At 43.1% G+C, this 25215-nt stretch overlaps 1 protein-coding gene across 2 annotated transcripts; it reads right to left on the bottom strand.

Moving 5' to 3' along the window:
• Positions 1 to 1522: 1522 nt before the first annotated feature.
• dvl1a (dishevelled segment polarity protein 1a) lies at positions 1523 to 24502 on the bottom strand. Of its 2 annotated transcripts, none has more exons than XM_087173645.1 (15): positions 24073 to 24502; positions 18821 to 18890; positions 16309 to 16430; positions 13579 to 13697; positions 9571 to 9709; positions 9095 to 9188; positions 8875 to 8944; positions 8609 to 8748; positions 7993 to 8069; positions 7397 to 7464; positions 7162 to 7290; positions 6942 to 7076; positions 6094 to 6261; positions 5769 to 5984; positions 1523 to 3650 (listed from the first exon to the last, which is right to left on the bottom strand). In XM_087173645.1, exons 1-15 carry the CDS (start codon positions 24240 to 24242, stop codon positions 3130 to 3132), a joined length of 2238 nt encoding a protein of 745 aa, XP_087029771.1. In that variant the 5' UTR covers positions 24243 to 24502; the 3' UTR covers positions 1523 to 3129. The 2 variants fall into 2 exon arrangements, with proteins under 2 accessions (XP_087029771.1, XP_023260850.1); XM_023405082.2 differs by having other exon boundaries at positions 7213 to 7290; positions 24073 to 24501.
• Positions 24503 to 25215: the final 713 nt, after the last annotated feature.

Consider the following 25215-nt stretch of genomic DNA (forward strand, 5'->3'; position numbering starts at 1 on the left):
TATGACTTTTTTTTTCTTTACTATACTGACATTTTCATGCCTTACTATACTATGATGTTTTTATGACTTATTATGTCAATCTTTTCCATTTATTTTTTATATATTTTATATTTTTCTATCCATTTATATATAATGAACATATACTGACAGGCTTTGTGATGGATATATAATTATGGAACATGTATTTATAATATGAACCTTTAATAGAAGCAAACATACTAAAATACATATTTCTATTAGCTTATATTTGTCAATATATGATATTCTTCCAATTTCTAACAGGTTTCATATATGAATTTTACATACAGGTTATGTTGTATATACATATATGATTTTACTTCATATGTAAACATATTTCATATACGGAAATTTAACACGTGTACATATATTATATTCGCTTACAGGCTTTTATGAATGTAAATTCACAACTTATATGTTAATAAACCATTCCTTTGACAGCATTAAAAACTCATTCTCTTTGTTTGGAGGGTTGCCGGGTTTATTGCATCATTACCAATGTTGAGATCAAACTTACGCCCTTGCTTCAACCTCCCCAAAAAATTCAGAAGCATTGTAAACCCCAATAGTTCAATTAACATACTGACTTGGGAAGTACTTTTGAGTTGCTCGGTAAGTAGTGTAGTGATCTCATTCATTCTGCTGGTAAATGAGTGTGTGTTTATTTGCATGTAGGCTGACATCAGCCTCAGTCATACTCAAACTGCAACTATGTCAGTTGTGACAGAAGTTGGTGTCAATCTGGCAGAACATGTTTTCGCTTTGCCTCATGCTCTGTGTTGTGAATGTCAGGTGCAGGTGATCAGCTCCGGGGGCAGCTTCTTTCCTATGGTACTTTTTAATCTGCCTCCGCAGACGAGGGCGTCACTCTGAAGCTTTGACATCACTTCCTTCCTGACAAACGTCTCACAATATGTCCTCTTATGTGGGGGAGTGGGACGTCACTTTCAGGGACTCTCAAACAATAGTCATTAACCTCTGTGGTTGGTGGGTCAAGCAGACAGGGGGTCTGTATGGGGTTGAGTATGCAGTTGATTCTGTAGAGAGTTAACATCAGCCCACAGGGAAAGTACACACTGCACTGCTGATGCTCGGAAGTTCCACTCAGGGGTGTTAACTGTTAAGTGTCAAAGCCAATGATGTGCAAGAGCAGTTGACACATTTGGTGTTGGTTGGTGATGGTTATATTGAACCTTTTAAGTTGATCTGTAATTTTTATAGTCTTCTAGACTTCAAGATCATGACCACCTACTCAATGACTGCTCATCAGTCTTGAGAAATGACCACCTACTTGAATGCTTCAAACATTTCAAATGATTATGCCTCATTAAATTAGGCAATTACTGACTGCAGACATTTCAAAAATACATTTTACATATAAAACTTGAGTTATTTAGAAACTGGATGTCTCCATCTAGTGGCCCTGCTAAAAAAAAATATTTTAGGGTGAGACATGTCAATTGATAAAACATAACAGGGGATTATCATGGAAAATGCGACAACATTTTGAACATATATATTTTTATTCATATATATAATAAATTTCTATGTACAATTTATTCTTCTTTTGAAAAGAAACAAAATTAAAGAGAAAGCTTTGATTGCAAACAGTGTTTCATACTAAAGGGAGGGACAGACATAATGACAAAAGTGCTCATAAATCTAGTGTGTGTGTGTTTGTGTGTGTGTGTGTGTGTGTGTGTGTGTGCGTGTTATTTCCCTCTTGTAACTATATTCTAGGTAGATACAACAGGGGTTTGCCATTGTTTCGTAAGGATATCAGAATGTGAAGGCCAGGATTCCCCTTGAAGTCACTTTGAAGTTGTAAAATGAGAAGTTTCTGATGAAAATCACAGACAGAGATTTACATCACAGACAGTTTCTAAATATCCACCACACATCGTGAGGCTTTGGCTTTTATCGCACTGACTTTTATCTAAGCTCACACTTGCGAAGAAGGCGATGACCATGACGCTTTCAGCAAAGTGGTTTATCTAATGTCAACCCTGTGAGTTTGCGTCCACTGCTGTGGTGGGTATGCACTGTTTGCAATCCTGTTTGTAAGTTGATCTGATTACGTTAAAAGTGTTTAAACCAAAGTGTTATGAGTGTCAGGGTCTAATCACTGACAGGAGTAATGATACATTCGACAAAGCACAGCGAGGACAGTTGAAACTGGCCACTGATTCACAAAGGGTGATGTCTGATTGTCTGTCAGTCAGCCGTAGTAGACAAAGTATGACACCATTAATGCAACATGATCACATAAATAACATCACAAAAATCATCCAGTGTACGGATTCTTCCTTTAGACCACTGGCAAGAGGTATCCCCTCCCCCAAATAATGGTAATACTTTAAACGAAATGTATTAATAAAATTTCTTTTCTTTAAAGCAGTTGAGACAGTCATGCAATATGCAGCCTAGTTTAACTACTGGCTGGCTACAGGGCCTCCCTTATGAAGTTGAAGAAATCCACGGTTTGTGAACTGATCATGGTCAATTTTAAGTAGTTGGCAGGTAAGCTGGTGGCTGTGCCACAGCATAAAAGAAATGGGGCCAGAGGTTTGGTGTAATGAGCTAATTTTTTTCAGTATGCACACATATGAGTCAGGAGATCCAGTCCAAGTTCTAGGCCCAGAAAAAAAGTTCCTAAGTGCGGGCTGTAGGTGTCGGTCTGGGTCTGGGGGATTGAGATCCAGGCCCAGCCAGCTTAAAGGTCTTGCAGAACAGAAATAATCCTACATAGAGTACACACTCCCAAGAGAATGTCTGCGCAGCAGCTTTAAAGAATCACCACACTGAATACCACTCACGTTTCACAAACTGTACACGTCACGTCAATACAAAAGAGGGTTTTCAGCCACAGAGGACCCGTGTTTGTAAGTGTGAGAGGACTCCCTCCTATTGTGCTCTTGCTGCCTGTAGTCCATTGCGTGAACATCAGAGGGATAGACAGATAGCAGGGGGTGGGTAGAGGGCCAGTCAGTGTCTACATTCTGAACTTAGAGACAGTTAGAGGCAAAAGATTGAAAATTGAAAGAGAGAAGGGGGTATGTGGGTTCAGGGAGAATTATTTTGTGCTCCATGAGTTTTAAAGGCACTGTCCTGTCACATGATGTCAACAAAGAACTCACAGGGATTGCCCATAGCATGCTGGAAGGACTGGCGACTGGCGGTGAGCTCGGGAGGAACGGCTGCTAACTCTCTCCCAGGAGGGGCTCCAGGGGGCGTGCTGCTGCTGACTGAGGTCTTGGGGGCCAGACGTGCCAGACAATAAGGAGGAGGCAAGCCTGGGGGGCCGTAGGAGGAGGCATGGCTTCGCTCGCTCTGGGCACAGGAGCCTGGCCCTGGCTGGGTGAACGGGGCGTGGCTGTAGGTGAAGGAGGGGTGGCTGTTCTGTGAGAGCGAGTGGCTCCTGTGTGACTGACTGTGACTGAGACTTGATCGGGCGTGACTGTGACTGGAGACGGCATGGCTGTGATGGCTCATTTGGCTAGCGGACCGATCACCGCGCCTCCCTCCACGGATGCCGGGCTCTGATTCGCTGCATGTTGACCTTTGACCCTTCTCCTGTGGGGAGGAGCGTCTACCTTTGCCTGCACTGGGGTTAGATCCACTGCTTCGGCTTCCTGTTGAGAGGAGAAAAAAAACAACAACATTTTAGCTTAGTCTTCAACAGAACACTTAAGTAAAATACACAGTCAGCAGCTCCAACTCATCAGCTACAGCTGATTTAGAATCAGCTGGTTTTGCTACTGATTCACAAGGAGGCAGAAAGTCACACATTAAACAAAATATATTGTAAAAGCTTAATGAAGCCTTCATGAACTGCTACAGACATCATCCATCAGACAGCATGTTATTAGGTGAAAAATTTGATCAATTTATGTTATGTTATTAAATACATTGCTGCACTTTGTTTAAGGTGTGACTTGTTATTTCTTAAGCAGTCTAGCAAGAAAACATGATTATCTCAAAAGGTTTCTTCCCCAACTTCCACCTGCAGCAACTAATTCCAGGGGCTTCATCTGATGCTCATACAAATACTGAAACATTCACAGATTAGAAATATAAACACGATACACCTGCATCAGAAAGACACTGCTATACAACACTTTGTGGATGATACAGAACAGTAGAACTGATTTCTTAAAGGGACTTATTACAGTCACATTGTCATTGTTTTAAATGTATGTTAGTGTCACGTCCTAGTGCTGGTGCACAATGGCAGCGTCATACTGATAGAGGTGTACCACACTGTTGCAAAATCAAACATTCCACACCTCCCCCTTCCTCAATGAGCCCAACAGTACTGGGTAAGTTGGTGCATGATCGCCCCCTGTCAGTGGGAATGAAAGCCTTGGAGTAGAGTGATCATCCTGCATCATGCACCTCCCAGCACAGTACAAACACATGCCCAGAGGTGCAGATAGGGAGAATGGACTGTCAGGAGAGTCACACACAGGATACAAATGGACGAAGGAAGACGCATGGGACGGGCGGAGGAAAAATAAATTAAAAAAAAACCTTAAAGCTACAGTATGATAGGTGGAGAATGTTTAGCACAGGAGAAAGAGAGAGAGGGATAGGATAAGAGTCGAGAGGATCAATGGTGAGACAGAGCAGCAGAGGAGGAGAGGGGGTTAGCAGGCTTACCGGTTCCCCCAGTGTCCTGGGACTACCTCCTCCTTCAGTCTACCGTTGCCCAGCAGAAACAGAGGGAACAACAGAATTACACACACCTCCCGGCCCAGCCTTTCCCACACTATCTAACGTACCCCTCTACATCTGGCCCATAAGCTCATGACTTTATTACAGCCATTGGTCACTGTTCTTTGTCACCCAACTAAAAAAATGTTTGAAGTTGTGGAGAAACTGCCCCTCAAAAATGCACACATGCATACATTCAAACGAGCAGGCAGCCACATCATTACCCACAAAAACTTGTTTGGAAGTGCCAAAAGGAACAAAACTACAACTTTAATTCATAAGACAAAACATCTCATGACTGTTCTTTGTCATCTCTGTCCTTCCAAAGGTTGTAGATAAAAACAACTGAAAGAATGACAACCAGCTGACAGTGAGACATGATGATGTCTGGATGAATCACTCAATACCATGAAAATCAGACTGATACATGGTAACATGAAACTTACCATTATCTGTCTGGACTGGCTGGTTTCAAATGTACACTACTGCCACACTATCAACAGCCACCCACTGAAAACCCCTCTTGTTCTCCACTCTCCCTCAATGCACATTTAAAAAACCATGCAGCAGCCACACAAAGCACTATCATGTTTTGATTCAACAATGGAAACAAAAGATCATTCGAGAACTGATGGAGAGGGATGGATTCGGCGTTGATCATTTCAAGCTGGCGGTTTGTAATCACATGGTTGATCAGATTTTTTTTTTTCTTTTTTTGAGTACACACCCAGTACTGCAGAGCTGTCCGCTGCGTGACTCAAGATGCTCATGATTGACCTTGACAATACAGGACGTGTTTTAGAATACACATATATAAGTAATAAAAAAATGCAATCCAATGTCAACTTCCTGCCCAGAGAGCCAGAAGAGCTAACATTAGCATTGGTCAGACATTTGTTAACACTGACGTCATATGTCAGGAGTAATAAGATCAGGGATAATGCCATGTTGCATGTTGAGTCAAATTATCACATTAATTAATGAAAGGCTGATGGAAAACTCAAAGGCCCGTCCTGCCCCTCCTTCTCATTGCTCACCCTCGCTGTGCTGGCTGCCTGCGCTCCCGCTGTGGAAACTGTGGCATGGGTCTGAGTATCCTGGCGGGAAGCTGGGGGGTGCGGAGGGAAAGGGAGGGTAGGGGAATGGCTGCCCGCCCAGGGGCCAGGGGTTGCTGGTGGGAGGGAGCGGTGCCAAAGTGTCCTGCTCAGAGCCTCCACCGCTGGATCCCTCATTTAAATTGAGTGATGCCATGTCTTATTGGAGAGAAAACAGAACCAGAGAGGGAAAGGTTTAGCACAATCCATCTATTCACAGGCACATAGAGATGCATTATTGACACACTGAGAGTGAAAGAGGCTGTACTTTGGCAGAGGTCCCCAAAGGTATAGTAGCACTGTTCGGAGAAGGTGATCTTGTTGACGGTGTGTCTCAGGTAGCCATGTTTCAGCAGACTGCTCGCATACTTCCTCGCATCCCGCCGGTCCTTGAATCCTTCTACTCTGGAGTAAAGCCAGTCCACCACGTCAGCACCTGACACAGCAACAAACACACACACACACACACACACACACACACACACACACACACACACACACACACACACAGACACACAGACATGTAGGCTCCTGCTCTAATGTGTTGAACAGATGCTAAAAATACTCGTGATATGCACAACCACAGTGACCACAGTGGCTACAAGTCAGACAAGCAGCACAATGTTGCAAGAACTTTGAGTAAAGTTAGGGGAGTTAATGTCAAAACTATGCAGGATACTTTTCAGTCCTCAGACTTAAGATTTTGTGGTTTAAAAAAAACAACTGAAACTTGCTTGAAAGAGTTGAGATTGATTGGAAAGAAAAATAAAGATTTAGGCTGATACCTCTTATTGTACCTAGGAATAATAAAGAGCTGGTATGTGATTACAGATTTAATTATTTCCATAATTTCTGTTTTAACATTTAACATTTGTATTTTAACTTTGTGCTTTTTAGGAATTGCCAATAGACCTATGAATTCCTTTATTTCTATTGAATATCCTTCTCTTTTTTTTTGGGTGTTAATTTTAAAGAGTAACTGGGGCATTGCTGTTCGTACACAGCACCAATGTTCGGTGCAGCATGCAAACAACTAACAGTAAACTAGTTTTAAAAAAAACTTTGTTTACAAGAAACAAGGTTTTGTGCATGGCCACACAGCTCAGCTTTTCTCACCAATTACAGCATTGGCAATGGTGATCTTCAACCACATCCTGTCTCGGATCTCTAGGCCAGAGTCAGGCAACTGCATCACCTTGACGATGGTGGCCATGTCTGTTTTACTTGCAGACAGAGGCAAGTCATCAAATTCTGGGAGATGGGAGAAGGGTTTTGAGAAAACACTGACAAGCAGAACTTTTGAACTCTTTAAATGTTGTAAGGTTATCATAGTTACTAGAGAAAGGATGTTTCACAGTGTTTGACTCCAGCGGTTGGTTAGTTTTACCGTAGTGTGGATAAGGTCCTGTCAGGGCAGTGGTGTGTGAAATCCAGGCTGCAGGGTCAATCGGTCTCACGGGTTCCGCTAAAAAATGACACAGTTTAACCGTCTTCCATTTGTAATAAAAATAAGTTTGATCTGCTAGATATGTATCCATGTGATCACAAAGTAGCACTCGTGTTTGTCTTACCACGAGGGATAGTGAAGTAGCTTCGTGGAGACGGATCCCAACATTTGGCAACAGTAAGACTAATAGGACTGGAGAGGAATATAGAAAATAAGTTAGGTTTAGCTAATGCAACATACAGGAAATCACTATCTACTGCACATTATCTACCTAACCACAGCACTACACAGCTGTCACGTGTGAAATTGCTGACTGACGTTTATCAGTTCTTCTATTTCATGCATGAGTGGAAATCCGTCAGTGGAAATCACTTACCAAAGGTCAACACTAGTTGACACAACAAGATAATCTGCATATTCATACATAGAGTGTTAGTGTGTACAGTACCATACTGTTAAAGCTTGCAGTAAACTGGTATAACCAGCAGGAGAGCACGACAGGAAAGCTGAACACAAAGTCACTAGGCTCGTTTTACAAAAAGTCACAAAGAATTTGGCAACTATGGATAAACTGTGGGGACATGCTTTTATTTCAAAGTCATGACTTCATCTGAATACCCACAAACAACTTGTCTGATTCAAGACTGATGACGAGATGATCTCGTTCTGATCTGCAGCTGAGAGTTGAATAAACATGGATGCTAAGTTTAAAGCTCTTACCCAGTTTTGGAGACAATCTCTCTGAGAATCCTCACAGCGTCGTCATTGCTCATGTTCTCAAAGTTTACGTCATTCACCTAGTTGACAGACAACAAATTATATAATTAACTCAATATATCAAATTACATGGCTTAATCACACATTGTGTTTTCATAACTAAATAATTACTTTGAAGTTCTGCAGAGGACGCAGGTGTGTTTCAACCACTTGTACTGTGCACACATTAATCTCTGCAGTGCTCAGATGCCTGCAGACCATAAGCTACTTTCTATGGGATACCCACTGATGATAAAAGCTATACCGTGAATGCTGGTCAACAAATTGTAATTAGCCATCGTGTGTTTTATAGTTGGTGGAGCCATAGAGTGCTGCTGTGCAGAGATAAAAAAGAGAAGCAACAACAGGAAGGAAAAGGAGAGGCAGGCTTACAACTTTTACAAAACAGCCTAGTAACAGAACTGGTTTTTAATAGGCCACAAAACCTCAGATTGAAACCCAGCGTTCTCTCTGTGTGTAATGTTCAGTTTTCACACTGTAAAGCAGCAGCAGCAGCGGAGGTGTTGTCGTCGACATGCATGATGATAATTTGTAAAAGTGGAAACATCTGCTCGTGTACCTGGAGGAGCATGTCTCCAGGTTCTATTCTGCCGTCAGCAGCCACAGCTCCTCCCTTCATGATGGAGCCGATGTAGATGCCGCCATCTCCCCGGTCATTACTCTGACCAACAATACTGATGCCCAAGAAGTTGTACTTCTCTGTCAGGGGGAAAGCAGGGAATGACTCAGAGCACAGTATCATGTCTGACAAACATTATAATAGTCATGCATATATATCTTTATATTTTGATATAAACATTATAGTGATGAAGGTGTCAGGTATACCCATGTTGAGTGTGACGGTGATGATGTTGAGGCTCATAGTGGAGTCTGTGATACTGCTGAAGGATGAAGACTGGAAAAGCAGGAGGAGGATACGATAAGTGAAGCATAGTGTAGTCAAAGTGACAGAAAGTCTATATCAATCAGCTGTCTCATCTGTTTCTCACACTCAACGTCAATTTCAATATCAGCAGGGACAGTGATGTGTCTCGAAGGTGCTCACCCGGTCTATCTTGGCCACTTTGTGCCTCCGCCGCCGGCGCTTGTGTCTGCGCATCAGCTGTGAAGACGAGCTCTGTTCCGTGGAGCTACTGAGCCTGAAACACAGACGGAGACAAGAGAAGAAAGAGGAGACAAAGAGAGGATGGAATGGACAGGGTGTGTAAAAAAAAAAAGGTCATTTATAATTAGTACATGACCTGGTACAAGGTAAAATGACCTGATATGTTAAGCACAATTTTTTTTACAGAGCAAATGTCTGTGTAGATGTACAGGAGGTAGACAAAATAAAAGTCAAAATTCAATTGTTATTTTGTTTGCAGAAGTTTGCAGTGCAAATTGCATTTACAACATCATTTTTCAGTGTCTACAATTAGCTTTATTTTTTTTATCTGCAGAGATTTTGTTATAGTGTCAGAAACAATCAAAAGCTGCTGATTTAAGAGTCTGCATGACGATGTGTAGTAGTTAGTATGTTACCTGCTGGCATCCTCGTCTTCTTCACTGTCCACAAATGAGCTGGACTCCAGCTCGCTGCTCATTACTGAGGCGCTGTCATAACCCATGGCTGAATCCCTTGCAGTGCGCTCTGATTTAGAGTGACCGTTGATGCGAGGGACTGGAGAGAGAGAGAGCAGAGCAGCGGTGAGTCAGACGCGAGGTCACGTTGCTTATTGCAGGGTCATATCGGAAAGAGAGAGAGCAACAAGGAGGGGAGGACGTCTATGGGAGATTTTGTCATCAATGAAAATATGAACTGAAAGCACAAGTGGGATGACAATCAGACTTTAGAGAAGATTAGGAGTGGGTGGAATGAAATAAATCATCAACAATTTCTGGTTGTGTGGTCAGTGCTTTAAAAAGGTCAAAATAGTCATGGAAAAATGTATTCACCTATTTTAGATTTATTTTCATTACACTAGCTTACTGTAAACAGTTCACTTCCTAGCAAAAAGATAAGACAAAGCTGTGTCCCCAGCAGCAAAATTCCCAGCATTGTCTATCTCCATACGTACATCTCCAGTGAGGTGGTGCTGTCTCAGGGTAACAGCGGATTGGCTGGAAAGGTCTCATAAGGCAAAGAGGGCGTGGCAGCCAGCGTATTCGCAGAGAACGAGCAAAACATTCCAGCAATGTGGTCGTTCCCATCTCTAGCTCCGCCCAGACAGTGCTCTTATGAAAGCTGAGCTACAGCGCATAAGCACTCAATCAGCAGAGGGACATGACATCCACTGAGAGGATTCACTCAAACATATTTCCTCCCACGCTCAGATGACTGCCACCACCAGACGAAACAAAAAAACACAAGTGTGCAGGTTCACCAAGTCAGACTGAAATCTGCGGCTTTGTTGCTCTGCTCCGTCTGTGCTAGTGGTTCCCTCAAACCCAGCCTGAGCCCCAGATGGTCTCTGCCCACCGGCTGGCTGCTGACAGGCTTCACAGCTTATCTACAATAGAGGCAGCGACAAAAATAGGAAATAAGTATAAAGATAGTCTATGAAGAACGGCAAGTACGAAAACAAGAAGTGAGTGCAAAGTCACTTTCTCTGACTGGGCAACTTTATATACAATGTATTCATGACCTTTTCAAGGGTGACATTTTAAAGGAAATAAATAAACAGACAATGCACTCATCAGATGAAACTATTCAAATTGATCATTTCTCAACATTACATAAACAACATCACCCTACAAAGGCTCACAACAGATAAACAGAACTGTCTCCTCACTGCAAAACAAGAGCCCTGCTATTTTCAACTGTCACCTTTGAATGACAGAAAAAATGACCTGCAGGAAACGAACCACAAAATGATATCACCTGTATCATATAACATATTCAAATGTCAGAATCCATCAACGCACATAAGACAACAAATCCCTCTCACCACGGTCGACAGTGCGCTCTCATCCGATGCACAGAGAAACTGAGCAGAGAGTCAGGAGAAAGTATTGCCTGCTCCCTCCCTCCCATGGCACGCAACTATAGAATGACTGGTAATCTGCCTCTGACCAATCAGATGATGACATTCTCCAAAACAGAGAGAGATAATATGGGATTTGAGATGATGCGCTGTCCTGTCCTATCCTATCCCATCTTTGCCTCAGGTGAAAACACCATCAGGTTATTAAAAAGCCAAATACTTTCAGCAGCAGCAGCAGCAGCAGCAGTGGCAGCAGCATCGCATCACAGAAATTGATTTTAAGATACTTTTCATAACCAAGGACAGTTTAAGTTCACCAGCTGTGTGTTTTGTGTTAATACTTTAACACAAGCATAAGTGCTCTGGTTTAGCTCTGTCTTCTCTGACCTCAACCTTGAAATCCCGGCAGCACTGAGCAGCATAATGCTTAATGCAGTGGCATGTTTTTTTTTTGTTTTTTTTTTCGGGGTATTATATGTTCTCTGCTACAGTGTAATAACTCAACACTAGAGTCTTGTCTTACAACAGGTTAAGATGCGCAGCACCTTGCGGCCTCGAAACAGATCATATCCCATAACTCCATGCTGCCTTCAAGGTCTTACACCTGTTCACCCTTCTAAAATTTTCAACTGCTCCATTATTCATCCATTCATTCTCAAACGCTGCAGCGCAGACAGAAAATAACAAGGGAGGTGTTTACCAGGGGTTGAGCACTTCAACTGATCACTGTGAAACAGCCAGCATTCACTCAGAGACAGAATCACTTGAAGCGTGTGTATAAGGTGACAGGGGAATTCCTGCTGCTGCCTATGCTGCAGGCAGTGAGGTAAAGAGGCGGGGCCACCGGCTCCTGCTTCATATGTCTCTACATCCAGTGCCATGTGATCGTGACAGCACACACCAGGCCAAATTGAATAACATTTCATTGGGTCTTGCTAGATTTATGAGCCACAAAACTGTTGGTAGACCACAAGGGACACACCCAGTTTCACCCAATGGTTTCATTTAATTAAAGCTAACAAACTAACAGGCGAGGAGATGCGAGGTAAGGAAGTGTGTGTGTGTGTGTGTGTGTGTGTGTGTGTGTGTGTGTGTGAGAGAGAGAGAGAGGAAGAGGGATACGTGAGGCGATCCTTAAGAAATTTGTTATTTTGTGTCATCTGTGTAACAGCATCTTATTTGTGTTGAGGTCAGTGAAGACAGTGGATGATGGCAGACAGATGCAAAGTTCATTAGACTTGAGGTATTTCCGTATCACCCACAGAACAGCAGATGTGAAGTTAGCAGCAGTGGATCTGAATGTGGCGAACGCCAAAAGCATGTTTCGAGCCAAGTAAAAATAAAAAGCACTGTCCCAAGAGTGTGATCATGAGGAAATCAATGGACGTGATTATGCAGTTAGTCTGCTGGAATAAAGTTAATCTGTTTTCCAGCATGCGAGATAGTTACAGTTACTCTTCCTACAACCCCAACCTGATGCTGCACTCTGTGATACTAATTGCACCACATAAATTAATGAGTATTTGGTTAATGAGCCTGGAGCGCAGGACACAAAGAGCCAGGCTTTGCTGTGAAGAGAGGATGAGGGTAGGAGAAGACAGAGAGAGAGAAAGACAACTGGCTTTGCTGTGAATACAAACATCAGCAGACTGCGAGCATCATAGGCTGCTTCTTTATTACTTCCTGCCATAAAACCAACTCATTTCGCCAAAATCTCTGTGTGGCGAGGACAGGAATAGAACGAGGCGGATATCTCAAAATATTGCAGGTCTGATTATCCCGATAACAAAACACACCTTTTCCTGCAGCACCAGTATATCCTGTTCTCTGCTGTGGACAGTGCAGGCATGCAACGTTGCCTGTCAGGCTTTCATATTAATAAACAGAGCCTGTGAAGCAGTTCTTCTGAGGGATCAGGGAGAAGGCAGTCCTCTTCCGACCAAAGTGATTTTAATAGAAACTGCTTCAGTCAAATGCCAGAACAACAAAGCAGATGTGTTTGCGCTTGATAACAGTTCTCAGGGGCTTTTAAAACCAAGATCCTAACAATTTCTTTTCCAGGTAGACTGCGAATGGCAGGATTTATATCTCAACAATAGCTGAAACAAAATCTCCTCTGATATTTCACAAAACACTCGTGTCCTCTGACAGGGTATAATCCATGTACAAGATTGGAGTGTGGCTACCAAGTGGAAAACAGCCTCTGACCATAAACCTGAGCCACAGACAGGAAAGAGAAGAACAATTATTGGGCAAGACAGTGGATTCCATAAACTCTGACACACAGTGAACTTATTCATTTCTTGCTTTCTTTCCTGTTCTGAGAATTAGGATATCTGTGTGTTTCTTGGTCTGACACAGCTAAAGCTCACCATGTGATCCCTGCGGGCCTTTTTTCATACGTGTCTATTATCTGTCCACTTCTTTTTTTTTTTTTAAATGTGTTTTGAGGGGGTGAGTAACGTGTGCTGAGTCGGAAAGTTAGATGCACTGAAATGTAATAACTTGAAAATGACAAGATAATTGCATTTTAAGGATCCATCTGTTCCTGGCTGATAATACTCACGCTCGGTCTCTCGAGCTCTCCTCCGTGCGCGCTCTCTCTCTCTCTCTCTGCGGTGGCTCAGGAGAGACTCTGTTCCCGTCTCGGTGTCCAGGCCATCTCGACTGCTCACCGCGTTGGCGCTGCAACACACGCGTCGGAAAACTTAAGTCAGATTCATAATGATGTACAAAACACACACACACACACACACACACACACACACTCACTGTCTCTCTCACAGAAAGTCTTTCATATTAATTCTCTAGCCAGCCTGTGACCAACACTCTTGAGCGTAATCCCTAGCTACAGAATACTTCTGTCTGCTATAATATCAGTTCGCCTGCCATTCAGCCTTAGGGGAAAATGGAACTCATATTATAACTGTGTTTCAAATTCAATCCCTCTGGCCAAAATAGGAGTTTCATTGTTCTGCGGTATGTGATGTGTTTTTCACCAAGTGTCATTAATGACCAGATACCCTGAGAGGGAGCTGTTCTGGACAATACTTGCATTAATGAGACCTATTGAAAGCCCAGATGGTGCCTGGAGGATGATTGGGAGAGAGACAGACAGGGGAGGATGACAGATCGCATAAAAAAAAGCGAGAAAAGGCAGATCAGGTGTGGGCTGAGCAATAAGCCGGCCTGTGTGCTTGGGGTCTGGGAGGAGTCTGGGGGTTCTGGAGGGGCAGATTGCTATTCTGTCAGAGGGGCTGGAGACGCTGTGGCCTCGGGCAACAAGGTTAAGGGACTTACACAGCCACCAGGCACCAAGGAAACCTGAAGCTGGTGAGAAATCTACTCGCCCCTGTCAGTCTGTCACACACACTTAGGCATGTGTGCAACATGTACTTCACACCTGCATAAATAATCACACTTGCGTTCATGCGTTCATGCACACTCCCGCTCAAATCTCAAATGGCAATGCTCATATATAAACAGTTTCATATTCAACGTGCATAAACAGAGCAAAAGAGGAATAAAACACAAACATCATCCTGCATTTAAAAAAAAACATGTTCTCGCACACCTCAGTGGCAATGTGTGGATGATCAATGTAAATTAAAAACACAACGGCAGACAGGAAGCTGTGTCTGCTGTGTTCACTCAGCGGGATAAAATGGTCAATGAGGCATGCTTACACGCTTCTGTTGCGGGGTACTAATGGGTGCACCTGGGCCAGGCTTCACCAGCACAGGTCAGTGCATGTATGCAAATATCACTTAGGATGCATATTTCGGATGCACTTCTAATGGTAGTGATTGGGACGCAATGTGATGATTGATGTGGTGGTGACTGCGTCTCTGTCATGCTGTCAATGGCTGCTGACCAGCCGGGCGGCAGGTCTGCTGATCTGGGGGGAGATTATCCAAGGCGCTAGGCTGCAGCTGTGAACAAATGCCACCCCCTTTCAACCCCCACACTACCCAAACACCCCGCCCACCACTACCTCCCCTCACTGCTGCCAATCGCCAACCCCTCCCTCTTGGGAAATGGAGATGGGTGCTTTTAATGTCCGTTAATCCGGATTACCAGGCAGAAGCACATCAGTTGCGTCCATTCTCAGCCCAAAACACCTATTCTGTGTGCTCATCAAATAGAGCCATTCATGCTGACAAACACATGAAATGCATGAATAAAGCACAAAGAGAAAATGAAGTGGTAATAATATTCCAGCTATTTACAGAGAGCGGTAGAAGGTGGAAGACTGGATTCATTTCAGAACGAGAGGAGGTTCGCTATAGGGAATTCACCACGCTGTTTCTCTGAGAGAAAGGCCTGCCAGTCTGACTTGAAGAGGGAAACAGAAAGGGAGAGTGAGGGAGGGGACAGGGGGAGGGGGGAGGGGATGACGTGGGGGTAAAGGGTGCTGGCACACTTTCATTTCCCTCCACAAGGTGGCAGTAATCCTGGTGAAAGCTGGCTGGGAACAATAAAATCATCAGGACAGCTGACAGCCAAACAGCAGGGAGCAGCCCATAGAGGGCAAAAGCGAGCTGAGATGTCAAACACTGGATAAAGAGATACACTGAGACATGACAGATTGCTTGTTCTCAATATAGAGCCTCAGCCATATTGCTGTAGCGCTGCAATGGCAGCAACCCTCGCCCCCATTGCCCCCCAGCCCTTCCAGCTATATTTAGCGTGGGACTTCTCAGCAAGTGCAGTGATATTCTCTAATCTGCCAGTGTGAAGCTCTGGGCTCAGGTAACCGTAATCACGCTGTGGAGAAAAAAAATCTCCATTTCTGAGCTTTTAGGCAGCAATGTCTTTTTGAACCACATATGCCTTTATTAAGCAAGTATGGATGAATGCTCTGAGTGACTGAACACAATTGGCCTCACTGAGTGCCAGGATTTGCCCGAGGATGTTTATGCTGTGAAGGCTATTTCAAGAATCAGCAGCACTGGCGGCATACGCATCATGTTTACATAGATGAGCGGACTAACGCCAAACTCCACGGTTAAGTGGACGGCAGGGAACATACACACAAGTGGGAAAACCACTCACACTCTCGAGCTTTAGGACATGCCATATTTACACATGGGCGTATAGACCACCTACACCTCCCATACGAGCCTGATGATGAACCTCCCCGATGAGCAATCCACATTCTGGTTAGCACATATGGCATACTGTGAAATAAAAAGGTCACCCAGTGCAAAGGATTGTGTGCTTGAATACATATGCCGCAATGCATGCATGTGTGTGTAATTGTGCATATATGAGAAGCGGTAATCAGCCTACTTACTGGAAGGAGGGGGGGCGCGAGTCTCCGATGCCCCCTGTTCTCTCAAGAGGAGGGGGCAGCTCTGGATGGCTCTCTGTACACTGTGATCCTCCATCAGAGTGGGCGCTCTCTGCCAGGACCAACTGCGAGAGAGAAGTTGAAGAAAAGGAAATTCATTATGGACCAGACATATTCAGCTCTGAGAGAAACACAAACAATAATAAATATTTAGTTGAATGATATAGGTCCCATGGTGTGGCAGGGGAAGATCAAAAACAACCTCAACAGACTCTGCGACACTCAAAGATAAACACACACAGCGATGTTGGCACCACAGAGACAGACACGTCTTGTGTACAAGTATGCATGAGGAAAGACTATGAAATGAGAGGCTGAAAAGAGGCATGGAGATGACTGGTGGCGCCGAATAAACAACTTGAGAAACACAGCGACATAGAAACTTAAAAGACCACACTGCTTTTACTCAGAGTGTCAGTACAAAGGATGATGTACAATGACCCGTAGATACAGCTACTCCCCTTTCATCTTAGCCAGAATAATGAAAGTTAAAGCAGGCAGCCGTGTAACTAGTAACAACTGTATGGGATATGATTATTCTAATGCAAGCTTTAGATTCACAGGTGTCACTGTGGTGTCACTTGGTTGTTAAATGAACCCTGCTGGCTACTTTCTCAAAGACTGAAAGCATCTCTGCAGTTTCCATCACCATCTGTGTCTGGTTTTCTGTCTCAAACACTAACTAAAAATGAGTCAATTTCGCTCCCTTGGTTCTCCTGATTTATGGAAAACTGCTTTATATAAATAATTTTGCTTCTTTCTGTGTTTAATGGTACTATTGAAGAAAAATAGCCCCATACTTTAAGGATGCACCAATCCCACTTTCTCTCTCTGACACTGATTCCTGATCTGATACCACTGCCCTCTATTTCTTATTATTTAAATTCTCTATAACACTATGTGTGGAGCTCACTGGACTAATTTATGGAAGGTAACATGTGACCAGTTATCGCTGTAGAGCTGTGGACTGCCTGCTGCAACCAAAAAAAAAACCTTGGGCCAAGGATGCCACATGGTTTGTTAATTAATGTAAGTTTTCTATAAGGTTTCAGCACATGAAAAATTAGGCAACTTTTGTATTAACATTTTTATATTTGTTTAGAAATGGGAAAAAATATCAGCGCATATCCAAATCACAATATCAAAAGTTAGTTTGTGTTACTAAATATGCTGCTATTCCATGCTTAGACTTGTAAAGTAATAACTCACACTTGCAATGACTTTCAAGTCGTCAGATGTCTGATCAAGCAATGTACAAATTTGTCATTGCAGATGGATTCACTATCAATTAGTACCAGAGTGGGTATTGCTAATGGAAATACTTTTCTAGAAAGTATTCTTCAAGAACCTCATATTATGTGAAGCAGCCGAACACAGCAGCCATACACACGGAATCATATAATAGTACATTTATGCTAACTACATCACATTATGCCTGTATAAGATTATCAAACATTATTTAATACTGGGTACATCATGTGCAAAATTAAAATTTATCAATATCTTTGTAAATTACCTGTAATGAAAAGGTGGCGCCATGAAAAAAAAATCTCTTTGTTAAAAGGGTTTAAAACAACTTGTGAATCACTGATGTAGTGTATAGAACAAAGCAAATGTGAATGAAACATAAAGACGCATACTGCACATCTGGGCTAACTGGTTGCTGGGCAGCAGCGCAGCATAGTGACAGGCTTTAAGCCCTGTTATTAGATGGTATCGACAACGCTTAAGTGATAATGAACAAGACGGTCCCTCACAGCTCTATAGCCACCGCTGTTTGGCTGATTCTGACCTGTGACCTCCCTGTGGAGGAAGCCAAGCAAAGTAATGACTTTCCTCACAGAAATCAATTAAGCATGATATTCATTTGCTAGATTGTTGACAAAAAGCCACCAAAGTAGATTAAATGAGCAGCCTGTCAAACTAATCATCAATATTTACAGTAAAGCCAGAGTTTCTGTCTGCTATGATAGAGCAATGATTAAGATGTAAATGCTCCTCTAACATGACAGATTGATTTAATTTGACATACTTTATTGTCCCAGTAGGGAAACTTGGTCTCAGAGCACTGTTTATCTTCCATAATACGAAGCACTATAAATCTCCACAAGTCAATACAGTAACCTCCCTCAGATAGTTTACAACTAGCTGGTATTATTACAACCAGAGGTGGCTAAACTCAACCACCTCTGGTTGTATTTTGTAACAGTGGCTGAGTTTAATATCAAATGGAAGCGCTCACGCCTATACAATGCAGCTGAACAGTGGGCTCAAGGTGAAGAGTGTTTAAAAAGCTCTGTGGAGGCGTTACACATTTACATGATCCATGAGTGCTCCACATAATCTTTGGTTAGAGCTCGAAGCTGCACACAGCCAGGCAAGCAGCCAGGAGAGAAAGAGAGAGAGAGAGAGAGAGAGAGAGGGGCATCACGGGTGCACCATCCATCTCACTTACCCAGGACACCACTCTCCCGTTGAAGCAAGGCAGCTTGGCGTTGTCATCAGAAATCTCTTCTTTGACAACCCTGGGGAACAGGCAGACAGATAGAGTCAGGCTCACTGACCGGGAGAAGGACACAGAATCAGCTCAACAACACAACACAGGACAGCCTTGAGACACTTCCACTTCCCTGCATAGGTGACACATACTGAGAGACATTCGTGCTTTCTAAGTCACATTTTCCACATGGCTTTCAACCAGCTTTGCACCCTCGCTAGTACGGGTAGGCTCAATGAGCAGCAGCGATGTTTCTATCAGTGATTTATGGACATCTTGGCTGTCTGTCCAGTTACACTAAGCACAATAATGTTATAGGGGCTGGCTACTCAACCTGGCAAAGATAGGGGCATTAGATTGTAATGAATGGCTCCAATAGTTAACCTGCACAGGTGTTTCACAATGATCCACTGCACACAGACCGACAGACAGACAGACAGACAGACAGACAAACAGACAGAGAGACAGAGAGACAGACAGACAGATTGATAGATAGATAGATAGATAGATAGATAGATAGATAGATAGATAGATAGATAGATAGATAGATAGATAGATAGATAGATAGATAGATAGATAGATAGACGTGTCTGTGTGAGTGTTGTGTGTGGGTAGTAAAAGCCTCATAGCTGCGACAACAGGGCGTCAAGGCACAGGAGCGTGTATTAATAGAGTGATCTACTGTGTGAGCCTCCCTCGGTGTGTTCATCTTTGGCTGTAAATTCCCTACAAAAATACCTCCCAGTTACCCTTTGACCTGCTGGGACACAGTTCAGCGGCAGGCAGTCACCACACCTGCTAGGGCTCGTGTCACATAGATCAAGCCTGAAGCTAGCTGAGGGGCAGGAGATGAGCTGGGTAACACCTTACACACCGACGCATTCATGGGGCTAAAACGTCTTGATGTATCTGTCGCTTTCTCATTATACCTCCCTGTATGTCTTTATTGTATGTTGTTTGTTTGTTTTTTCGCAAAGGATTTTCTCAGAAACAGTATGAGCGAGCGTTTCGGAAACTCTTTGGAGCTCTCATATTAGCGTCTTGGCTTTGAACACAGTGCATGAAAAGGGAGAGGCACGATTTGAGAGCAGCAGGAAAGCCTAAGAAGATTTTATGCAGGGGTGTCTCTGACAGCGACTTTACAGCTTTCTTTTTCCACCTTTTGTTTGCCAGAAGTTCCCTGCTACTGAAATGATTAGCCAAGCTAGTTGTGCTGCTGCTGTGGGAGCTGTGTTGCAGGGAGTGGTGGACGGAGATAACGTAGCCTTGTGGCTGGAACCGACGACCACAGAGTCTGCTGCTGTGGCCTGTTCCACCTCAGGGAGGAAAAGGGAGGGAGGCGAGGGCTGACTCTGCTGGCTGCGTGTTAGGTAGGAAATGTTTGCATCCTCTCTCTCAAGCTGACCAGCTGTAAGGTGACTTGTGAGGATGTGGGAGTGGCCTGTATGAGTGAACTCTCAGCAATGCTTCTTCTTCCTAATGTTTGACAGGAATAAGGCTGGCTCTTCCTCTCACACAGCTCGACAGTGTGACTGTATTTTACAAAATAAATCTCTTAAACATATCTCTGTCTGAACCAAGAAACAAATCCAATGATAACAGATGACGTCTTTAACATGCAGTGAAATACCCTTGGCCTGCTTTCTTTTCAGCTTCTATCTGATATCAGGAAAGTGTTAGTGTTCATACCACTCCTGAACTCTTACCAAGCGCACACGCACACACACACACACACACACACACACACACACACACACACACACACACACACACACACACACATTCACACAAACAAATCATAAGCCCTGTCTAAAGGAGCATGTGTCTGGTGTGGGCTGCTGTCACAGATCTGACTTCTTAGAGCTGACAGCTTAAATAGGTCTTAACAGATTTCACAGGATAATGACACAAGATTTACCCTGGTGATCGCTGAATATTCCACTGCTGGGGATATTTGTGTAGCTGGGGAAGATTAGACGTGTTTGTTTATGCTGTGAGAGACACAGGAGGGCAGGGTAGTTACAGCCCAAAACCAGAAACCAGGGGCAGGAGAAGCCAGCTAACACCGGGCCAGCACTCCAAGGACTTTGGTGGGCTGATGCTAATGATACTATAAACAGGGAAGCAAAATATTTGTAGTCGATTAAGATGGTGAAAAGATAGACTTCAATAAGACAAAGACTGTGACTCAGGAAACAGCTTGATTCAACTTTGTGTCTAGAAAAAACTTTAAAATAGCACACCTGCTGTTGATGGTATATTTAATACTGTAACCCTGTGGTTTCCACAGCACCATAACAACAAAGTTCAGATGTTTTATTGTTTTCCATCCATAACCTCACTACAAGACACATATTATATCGTCACTATCACACTAAGAGCATCTTTGTTAATGCCATGACACCCGAGTGTGGTATAACCTTCAAATCTGTCACAGTCCTCAAATGGCAAAAACAAGTGAGGTGAAGCATGAGAGCATTTGTGCAAAAAGCTGCAGATTTTTGTCCTCTAACTACAGGGGCTCGGCATCACTTCCTCAGCAGACGAAAGATCCCCCTACCAGCCCCCTATTTTCTGAGGCACAAACAAGACTGTTTCTTTCAGACCTTCAGCTTGGCTGCTTCCTCAGCTCCAGAGTGCCTCTGTGACTTGCATTATAGTGAGGTCTCAAACCCACTCACCACCAGTGGCAATGACAAAATGCCATATCATCACCTTGAAGTCTCGGGAAAAAAAAAAAGAAAAGCCAAGTGGGTTTCCTTCAAAACAACCCAGCCTCAATTAGATTCCTGTCTTATGAATATTGATGAATGAATGAATATGACTAGAAAAAAAAAAAAAAGAAGAAGTGAGGTATGAAATGTGCACAAAGAAACAGTCATCGTTTAATTTGCTGTGCTCTGTTGTGTGAACGGAAATGCCACAGCCCACGGTTACAATGATTCCAAAGGGAACTGAAACGGCATGTTCACTGCAGTGAGCTGAGGCATTTTGGGGGCACACCGTTTATCAAATTTGTGTGGCCATTGCTTAAAGAGCTGATATGGCCAGCACAAATGTAGTTCAGCAATCCCATAAGAAAATGGCTGGTTTTTCCTGCACAGCAGGGGGTCTACTACAGAGGACCTTGCACTGACTGCTCATTTACATTTCAAACACTGTCTATAACTGCAAGGGATTTGATGTTTTCCCTCTCTGCTTAGCAGTCTTATTCCTCCCTTGCTAATTCTCCAGCAGCCATACTGTCTGTGTGTATGCAGTACAGCCAGCATGGCTACCACAAAGCACTGCTATCCTCTGTGCCTTTGACTGGGTTTGCTTCCATACCGTGCCAGTACCATACGGCACTCACAGAGCCCAGATATTCAACCTTAACTCAAAGGCAGAAACTCTCATGAAGACGCTTTTATAAACTGCCTATAACAGCCCCGTGTGAGCAGTCGTTTGACAATGTCCAATTCACAAGTGAATTTAACATGCTTTGTTGATGCACATGCAGGAGCCAGTCGGCCTACTGTAGCGGCATGTTCAGCAACATGGAGCCACGTCTCCATGTGGTGAGAGCAAACATGCTTTGTTTGTTTCCATAATCTGCTTGTCGATCACCTGAGGCCCAGCAAGCAGCCCGGCCTGCAGTGCAAGAGAGAGGCAGGAAGCCGAGGCTGGGGACAAAGCGGCGCAACCAAGCCTAGCCTGCCACCAGGAAGAGCCAGCTTCCCTCACAAGGTCAGGCTGCAGTGGAAATGTATGACGTTCGGCTCTATAGACACTGCCTGCCTCTGCATTTCCTCCAATCATGTTTGCGATTACAGTGCTAGATACTAATGCGCGTGGGCCCATGTATGACTGTTCAGATTGGAATGAGAAACGGGCACTGACACAAATATGTCATTCTCAGCAGAGGCCTGACACAAGTAGATCTCACTGACCAAGAGAGCTGAAGAGCTCTGTAGAACCTGGTGTTACTCCTGAAAACCAGGATGGGATTACAAAGGGAGGAACAGAGAGAAAGAGGAAAGAGGGAGAGAAAGAGGGAGGAAATATTTCTATTATTCATTTTGTCCAGCATCCAGTGGATAGCGGGGGAAGCTCCTATGACTTTCTGGGGAAGAATTCAGCATAGGAAATAATATTTTAGTTTTAGTGCAAAAAAACCTTCTTTTACACGACATGTTGTGCATCATTAGACTCTCCTGTTCTGCTTCAATACCTGAAGCTACAACTTTATCAGTAGTGAAACTATGCCTGTAGGTTTAATCACTCATTTCATTTCTCTCCCTCCTGACCACAATTAATTACAATATGTACATTACATGTCTTACATGACTGAATAGCTAGTGGACTGTGAGATCCGATGAGGTGTCAAACGACTGTCCTTTCAACACGTTTTATTTAAGCTACATTTACTACTACATCATTCTTTTTTAAAAACCTTCATTATCAGTGCCACTGTAATAACACAGCATATAATTAATTAACTGATAGAAAACCTAGAAAACCAAGGTTATGAGGATGTAGTAACTGTTTGACAGATCTTCTCCTCTGGGACCATTACTGTAGATGCAAACACTGATTATATGATTGCTCATCTAATAGTCACAATCACTGGCTTTGTGGTTGCTGTATTCCCTTGGGATTTTTATGTGTCTCTAAAGAAAGACAACTTTCCAGGCTGTTATAAGCAGATACAAATCAAATCATTTTTTTGACATAGTCATTTCTTATGGTCCACACTGAAAAATCACACGTTATAATAACCAGGCAAAGGGAAACCAAAACAAAACAAGATGAAACCTGAGAACACGAACATGTGGACTCTTTGTCAACATTACTCTGACATTTATATTCCACCTGGTTAGTATACTGACATTGTTATGGGTTAATACACCGTCTCTGAGGAGCAGGGGTCTGGCTCTGTGTAATGCATGCAGGGCTGCGTCATTAGGGCTCTGGACAGATCTGGTATCACTTCAAACACTCATGTGTCTCCTCCACTGCGCACAGGATAGCCTGTAATAATGAGCAGGTGCCAGGAGCATGGACACAGACATGGCCCTACACTTCACACACATGTAACAAGGTTGCAGCCAGCATCGTTTGATGTTGCCTATTACGGCCTGTAATAAGCTGTCTAAACACACACTGCAATAATAAATAGCCAGTGAACCAGACGAACAGGCTAATAATAATCGCCGACGGTGGCCACTTACCCAAAATCCTGGTCCATCGATTTGAAGAAGAATTTGTAGCTATTGACCGGTCGATTGTTGAGGACATTTTTAAAATCCGCTAAGGTGACTTTCTCTGGAGAAACGGACAGTTTTACCAGATAAGGAGTCTCCTCCTCGTCTATATGATATATTATTTTAGTCTCCGCCATGAGAGTAAGGGGAGGACAATCATTGACACAGGAAAGGAACAAGGGTTGGCAGCGCAATGAACGGGCCTGCTATGTTACCAGTTACCCGTAGAATAACATAACAGCATTCCCTAATACATAAACCTGTATAACCCGCGGTGGAAAATAAAGCTCCGTGTCTTTGACAAACACAGCGAAAATCCAGACATAATCGCGTTATGAGTGCCTGTGTTCCTGCTCCAGTGTGAGTCGGTACGGTGGCTCTCTCGGCACTAAAACAGGAAGGGACAGTCCACATCCTTGCGATATGGAGTTGGGAATATTGCTATTGCTATTTTTCACAGGCTAATTGGTTAGACAGTGCTGTCATCTAGTGGTGTGTCTGGACTGTGCGCAGGTCTCTATGCCCATCTTATAAAACACTCACACCGTAGGCTACACTGTACTGTACAGACATAACATAGAACAAAGAGGAAGTACTCTGGCTGTATGAGAGCTTGCCTCTGCTTTCCTCTTGTAATAATCAGCTTCTGTTAACTGATAGCAATCACCACGGCGGAATATTATTGTGTCAGGGAGCACTTCACCTCAATATTAATTCAGTTCAATCCAATTAATTATATACAATTAAAACATTATTCCAAAGATTTTTTTTTTAAATGTTTGAGATGTATTTTTGGTACCTTGACAAATTCCTTATTAGTTGTGATAACCCAAATGAAAACATAAATTCCATGAAATCCCATAACATGAAATGATATCATGAATTAAATAATGAAAGAAAATAATATTTAACAACAAAAAATTCAATAAAATGAAAATGAGAAGTAAAACCAGAAAAAAGCAGAAGCTGCACTAACTCATGATTGAACTGATGATTATATAGACTAATGGGTTTTCTGCAGTTAAAGGGCATATTGAATATTAGATATGTCTCTAATTACAAGTGAGGGTGATAATAATTAGAGCTTAGTCAGTAAGAGAATAATCAATC

Source organism: Seriola lalandi, unplaced genomic scaffold, assembly GCF_002814215.2.
Source record: "Seriola lalandi dorsalis isolate HSWRI2012SDOR001 ecotype SW California unplaced genomic scaffold, Sedor1 jcf7180002054262, whole genome shotgun sequence".
Lineage (NCBI taxonomy): Eukaryota > Metazoa > Chordata > Actinopteri > Carangiformes > Carangidae > Seriola > Seriola lalandi.

What these genes read in the sequence shown, in the direction of transcription:
- dvl1a (XM_087173645.1), bottom strand. Translation starts at nt 24,242, where the DNA reads ATGGCGGAGACTAAAATAATATATCATATAGACGAGGAGGAGACTCCT. An exon ending in GAGAGCTCGAGAGACCGAGC is followed by an intron (nt 9,710 to 13,578) that starts GTGAGTATTATC and finishes CTCTCTCTCCAG; the next exon opens with TCCCTCGCATCAACGGTCAC. An exon ending in GAGATTGTCTCCAAAACTGG is followed by an intron (nt 7,465 to 7,992) that starts GTAAGAGCTTTA and finishes ATTCCTCTCCAG; the next exon opens with TCCTATTAGTCTTACTGTTG.